The 7,053-nt window shown below is 32.5% G+C and overlaps 1 protein-coding gene across 1 annotated transcript; it reads right to left on the bottom strand.

The window, feature by feature from the left end:
- Positions 1–3,679: 3,679 nt before the first annotated feature.
- Positions 3,680–5,680, bottom strand: LOC144998304 (putative xyloglucan galactosyltransferase GT12). Its single transcript, XM_078958103.1, has one exon. It carries the CDS (start codon positions 5,527–5,529, stop codon positions 3,709–3,711), a length of 1,821 nt encoding a protein of 606 aa, XP_078814229.1. The 5' UTR covers positions 5,530–5,680; the 3' UTR covers positions 3,680–3,708.
- Between the last annotated feature and the right edge of the window lie 1,373 nt (positions 5,681–7,053).

Consider the following 7,053-nt stretch of genomic DNA (forward strand, 5'->3'; position numbering starts at 1 on the left):
TTTTTAAAATAATAATCTTATTTAATAAGCATAAACAAATCGGTTTTTTCTAGCCGTAAAAATAGGGATATTACGGTTAACATTAGAGCATTAGTTTAAGCGAACTAGGAATTTTAGAGAATTTATAAACTTAAACTTAAAAATGCTAAGTGATGATCGTGAGAGGTTTGTCTATTATATTTTAGTTACTGCACCTAAATTCACACAAGCACTACCCTACTTTAGGATAATATGTCTAATTTGCTTTTATATGCTAAATGATCTATAGAATGACACGCCTTAGGTTGCCTATCTAGATTACTTTAAGGTCTGTTTTGGACCTAGAATTAGGGAATATTATGTGTTCAGGTTTCTAAACGTTTAATTACGATATTAGAACTGACATATAACTTTTTGGAGTAATAAGGAGGATTACGTGTCTAAGCCTTTCTCAATCTATATTCTCATCCCAGTATGCTAAATGACATATTGGTATCTAGAACGTCATGGTGAGTACACATAGTGGTCTAGGAAACAAAAAGGGAAACCTTCAGCCTGAGCCATGAGTGATTGATCGTGCACTAGAGGAAGCAACTACACCCGCACCTATCTTGATTGCAATAGTTTAGGCAATGATGCAGACGATGCTAGACCATAAAATGGAGGAGATAAGGTATCGACTTTGGGAAGATGGAACAGAACCTATTGCATCTGTAGTGAAATGTGAGTTGATCAGGGAACAGTCTGTGGAGGGAAACTACAGTCAGACTGTTAGTCAAAATGAACCAAGAATGGTTGGAAGGAACCAACCAAATGAAGGAGATGATAAACATGGGTGCAAGTATAAGGACTTCATGAATTCCAAGCCACCAAGTCTTTCAAGAAGCCCAACGCTAGTAGATGTTATGGATTGGATCTCCGAGATAGAGATGGTGTTTGATAGTTGCGACTGCAAAGAAAGAAGACAATCTTCACTATCAGACAACTAAAGATTGGCGTATTGTGTTGTGGGTTGAAGGCACTAATGTCAGCCCACTAATTTGTATTTGTAGGATGTATATGTCCATGTAACTTTTACTGGTATGATTGTAGGGTTATATGCATGGATCCAATCTGCATTCGGAGTCATTATGGACTCGGGGTTGATATGGACCTGATGGTTGATACGGATGCGACACAACTACATGTTGTTACATGGAGTTATTATGGACTCAAGGTTAATACGGACCTAAGGGTTGTTACAGACCCGAGACAGCCATATGTTGTTATATTTGTATATGTGTTGTATGTGGTACTTGGGGAAACTCACTAATCTTTATGCTTACAGTTTATGTTTATGGTTTCAGGTACTTCCGGTACGAAAGGGAAGAGCCTAGTGTGATGGTACAACATCCCGCTCATGATTCTGTACTTATGTTTATTGTACTTTGATGGTTTTGAAATTTTGTATTGTGGATGACTTTGAGACATCTGATGTATGGAACTAATGGTTTTTTATTAAACGGAAAATTTTATCTCTGTTTTTAGGTTGTTACGTCTTTAATTGTATAAATCTTTTATTTGTTCCCGCATTCTATAAATCTATGAATTGATGTTTTGGTTACTTGGAATTGATACTATGAATATGATCTATGTAATTCTTTTTTTTTCCTCCCTCTTTTTTTACTCACATTAGTTATTCAATTACAATGCAATTTCAGCTTTCCATGAAGTTGATACCCATGAATGTATTCTATTCCCAGCTACACCAAAACACAAATGATATATGGAAGCCCTTTTTGGTAATTTTGACAAACATTAAAAATGGCTTATTAGAATATACAGTGTTTTGTTACCGGATAAACTGGATAAGCTAGGGATTTATTTCATCATACATACTGATAAAGCTAACATTTTTTCTTGAATCTCATGCATTTGAAACCCCCTTTTTTAAATTCCTCAAACCACATTCATTTGAAACCCCCTTTTTTAACTAATGCAACTCAAAAGTTTTCTATATTATTATTTAACACTTAAAAGTTTTATAACTTATATTATGTTTAATTAGCAATTAGTGAAATTTTTACTATAAAAATTAATCTTTTGGGAAGACATGCATACAAATCATATACAATTTTCAGAAAGAAAACAAACTTAAAGGTTTATGTGTTAGGTTGAGGTCTTATGACCACTTTTAGAGATATGCGATTATATTAGAAATTTTAATTTGTAAGTTTGTTATACTAATTCGTTTTTATATTTTCTTCGTTTTTGGATTATTGTAATACAATCGTTGTATATTGTGGTTTAATCGTTAATATATTGATCATATGTTATATAGGGTGATAGCGAAAATATTTAATTAAATATTTTAAATATGTTTTTTTTTGTTTTGTAATTGTACCATTTTTAAAAAATAATTAATTAAAACTCATACATATGTTATAGTTTCCATCTCTCTCTCTCTCTCTCTCTCTATATATATATATATATATATATATATATATATATATATATATATATATATATATATATATATATATATATATATATATATAAAATAGAGGTTAAAACAATTCAACCAAAATTCATTTAAAATATAATATTTCAAATGTTTTTTTAATAATGATTGTAAAAATTTCAACATGTATTACTTAACTGATTGATTAATAAAAATATTAATGTTTTGAAACTCCTAACTCTTAAACTTATTTAATTTGTTAATTAACAAAAATATTTTTTCTATGTAACGATAATATTTTTATGTTTGGTTACTCATATTTGTTTATGCAATTATAAACAAGTTCTACATAGAATGACTAATTCAACTTCATATAAAAATCAATACCACTAGAGAGGTATGTTGTCTTTGCCTAGTGGTTGGAGATCCACATACCATTTTTAATTATTTATATCAATGCTCAGTAATATCTATTTTATATTCTCATTCAAACATACGCCTTGCAAAATATATAATTAAAATTAAATATTATATTTACAAATCAATTTATTTTAAAACTCTTGATAACATTTATGTATACTGACATATTTTGTATGATTTCATTCTGAATTTGAATGTTGAATATTTAAAAATTCATATATAAAACATTGGATGTTGTGGGGTAATATAAATAGTGTAATACAAAGTTTATTAATTCAATATTGTTTATTAATAGTTCATTCAAAACAAATTATTTTTTATTTTATCCAAAAAATATTATCGGACATAAAAAAAGTAGATTATATTAATGTTATAAAAACTTATAATATATATTGAATATTATAAAAGTAAAAGTAAGTTTATAAAGTATGAACTGTATTAGATAGTTTCAAAATATAAGTTGATGGATTTTGATGTTATTTGATAATTCGGTTAATACCCAAAACATGAGTAAAAACGTAAATTTCAACATATATTTTTTTTTTCATAATTATTTTAACCACTTAAATGCATTGTTACGCAAAACATGATATTATTATTGGTTTTAAGTAAACTTTTCGGATCACCCTCTAAGATTGAAACTCTCCCAAACCAACCGTGTCATTCGTGTGACCACAATCTGCGACTAAATTTTTTTACCATAAAGGTCCAAAACTCTAAATAAAAACTCACTATAAAATGTACAGAGCTATAGTATAAAAGTAATGAAAATCTAAAATACACAATATTTGCATTCCAAAAAAACGATAACAAATATTTCTTTTATATGTACATCTGCCGGAATTAATAAGTTTAAATAAAACTCTAATTCAGTTATCTTCTGTTTCGGATTTTTTCACTTTCTGATTCCTAGAGTAACGAAAATAATGATCCCAATCATGCTTTCCTACACTTCCAAACAACAAGTACTTCCAACTCGATTTCTCATCAAAATCAAAACTCGACTCGCTTTTGTTAAGACGATCCATTCGTTCAAGAACCCCATCGACGCTCAGATCAAATGCATCTTTAAATTTCTCCAATTTTGACTTCGGATCAGCGTAAACCACCTGGGGAATCAATCTGATCACTTCATCTCTCATCTCCGCCACCTTCGTGGCCGGAATCTGCGATAAAACATGCTCGATGCTGACATTTTTATGGTGCACGTCTTCCTCGTCGATAAGAACTGAGTACTTATGGAAGTCTCGTGGCAAATGCCATATATATTGAATGTAAGCAGAACCAGGGGTGAAGAACACCGGAATGCAACCGGCGAGAATCGAATCGAAAGTAGACCTACGGGTATATGAATCACCGGGAGGTTGTAAGCAGAAGACTGAATTTTGAAATAACCTCATCACGTCAATCGGCTGGTAACACTTTAAATTATAATATGAACATCGTAGTAGCCTGCATTTTGGAATGGATGCAACACATTGCTCGATGATCTTCTCCCGGATTGAATCTTCTACTCCCGGACGTGGGGCGCCGGCGAAAGAGAACAACGCTCGCCGCCTTTGTCTCTTCATCTTGTTCTGCCAGTCAATGATCTGAAGATCGTTTCCCGGGTGGAAATACGTGGGATAAGGGATGCCGAAATCGTTATTATGCCAAGGGCTTTTCTCAATCGTTAAAATCGTCATGTTTTTGAACTCCGGCAATGACATTAGTTTACTTCCCCAAGCGTCATCGTCGTCGGTATCTCGTCGGAAATCCCAAGTGATTCTCCCGATGACGAGGAAGTGGTTCTTCCCGGAATTTATCTCCCATTCCGGTCGTTTACGTAACCATTCGGCTAAATCGAGAGATATCGCGTCTCGAGATGAGGTGTTGTGGTCGAATAGGTATCGGGAAACGTCAAGTCCGGCGAAGTACGGGACGTAAATGGCGGAAGCTGTTGATGAATCGTTCGTGAGGCATTCGTATTGCTTCATTCGATTCCTGAAAATGACTTCCAGTAGGAATTGATTCGTGGAATACCAACCGGATCTGGAGAGAACCCTTTGAGAGTTACCGAGAACGGGCCCGAGACCATTGTTATCCAGGGAAGGGCACATGTTTTGCCATTTGTTGAACGATCGACAATCGTCAAGGATGTCATCGTTGAATTTCGCCGGAAGATCGTGAACGTAAATATACCGGCCAGAACATGATCGTTTCGTTGATCGATGCCTCCTCCGTTCAGTCCGTTGTCGCCCCAATTGCTCGGCTACTTTCTCGATCGTCGTTTCATTCACTCTCCTATCATGTGATTTCTGTTTCCGTTTCTCTTCCATCTGCTCTGAACCCTTCTCGTTTGTCGTTTTATTGTGCTTCCTCTTCTTCTCCTCCGGTTTGGGTTTGAATTTTTCTAGTACAGGTTCTAATTCTTCCTCCAGTGCTTGCAATTGAGTCGTATCCTTAATCCAATCGATTTCATCGTCGACTTTGGTTTTATCATCACCGGTGGTACTGTTCTCGGATTCTGTGGCGGCGGGATGCGTCGTGTTCGTATCTACAATTTCAACGGTGTTTCCTTGGTGGCGGAAGGCGGTTATAGGTGAAGATAAATCGTACCATTTAACATTGTGAATCATAACACACCAACAAATGAAAAACACACAAAGCACCACCCCGATTTTGATTCGGTACCTGGATGTGTGATCCATCTGTTACCCGATAATGCAAAGCGGTGGCAGCTGCGGTGGTTCTGAGTTCTGACGATGGGTCATCGGATTTTCGAAGATTTCATGATCATATACGTTCGAATTCTCAAAGAAAAGAAAATGTTGATCGTGAGATAGTTTAGAAAGCAAAGTGGGTGGGGATGAGGGAGAGGGAGAGGGAGAGGGAGAGAGAGAGGTTGTTTTGCTGTAGCAAAAATGGTGGATGAAATATAGAGTCGGCCATGAACCAGTCAATTTAGAAGAGGGAAAGCATGTAATTAAGTAATTAAGATATTATTAATCTTATTAAATCGTAAATAAACATCACTGTTATGTTTTTTAACATTTAATTTAATTTAATAAATAAAAATATAATCATCTGGTTTCAGTTAAGTTAATAATGCTAAGATCCTAATTTAGGAGTGAAAACTGGTATACCGAATAACCATATAATATAATTTTATGGTCCACTAAAAACTTATTTACCAATAATTATGTATTTATTTATTTGATTGTAAATTTATAACAAAGTTTGATGTTTAAAGTATGTTATTTGTAATATAGTTTGACAAAAATTCAAATTTTATATTATGTATCATAAATTTTGAGTGAATACTTTTTGAGCTGGTGTTACTTTGGTTTTCATCACAAAATAAATATGATTCTATGATAATCAACAATTTATGTAAAAAATTATTTATATTTTTATTGTTTTAATATATTAACTTGCTTTTAATAAAAGTATAACGTGCTGCGGTGCATACTTATTATTTATTAATTTGACGGTCGAAGACATTGGTGTACCATAATTTATATTGTAATAAATATTTATGCTAAAAACGTCCATATGATCATATCTATAGCTTATATAGTATAGTCCAAAAAAGTACTTCGAAAAAAAAAAAAAAAACGTTCGTAAACAGGTATAAAAGCGAAACTTGGGTATTGTACTTATCACAACAAAAAAAAAGGTTATTTAATTTGTATGGACCAATGTTGGAATGTCATGAAATTGTTAAATTAGTACCATATTCTAAGTTTATGTATGGACCTAGAAATACATGAATTTATGTAGAAAAATTAAATATATTTTTACATTTTGTTTCTATTTATCTTTATATTCATACCAAACAATAATACCCGGAATCCATTAATTATTTCTTTTAATTTTATCTATTGCTTTTAACATTTGTTTTAATTTAATGAATTGGAGTATGAACAGAAAAAAAAAAAAAATTTTAAAAAAAAGATAATTGAATGATTTCTCATTTATATATTACATATATTACAGGAACAACTTGTTTTTCCTCCAATAGCTCCAGATTTATGGGATCATATCTAATTGCTTAACTTACATGACCAACTAATGATCGAAGGGGAGGCCGGGCAGGTACTTTATTATTTATTTATTTACAAGAACAAGATTCAATTTTATAAAATGCAAAGTAGATTTCTTACATGTATTCAACGAAGATGTTCAAATAAAATATGAAAATGCAAAGAGTATGGATAAATTAATTAAACTCC

Source organism: Lactuca saligna, chromosome 5 (genome assembly GCF_052625555.1).
Source record: "Lactuca saligna cultivar CGN05327 chromosome 5, ASM5262555v1, whole genome shotgun sequence".
Taxonomy (NCBI): domain Eukaryota; kingdom Viridiplantae; phylum Streptophyta; class Magnoliopsida; order Asterales; family Asteraceae; genus Lactuca; species Lactuca saligna.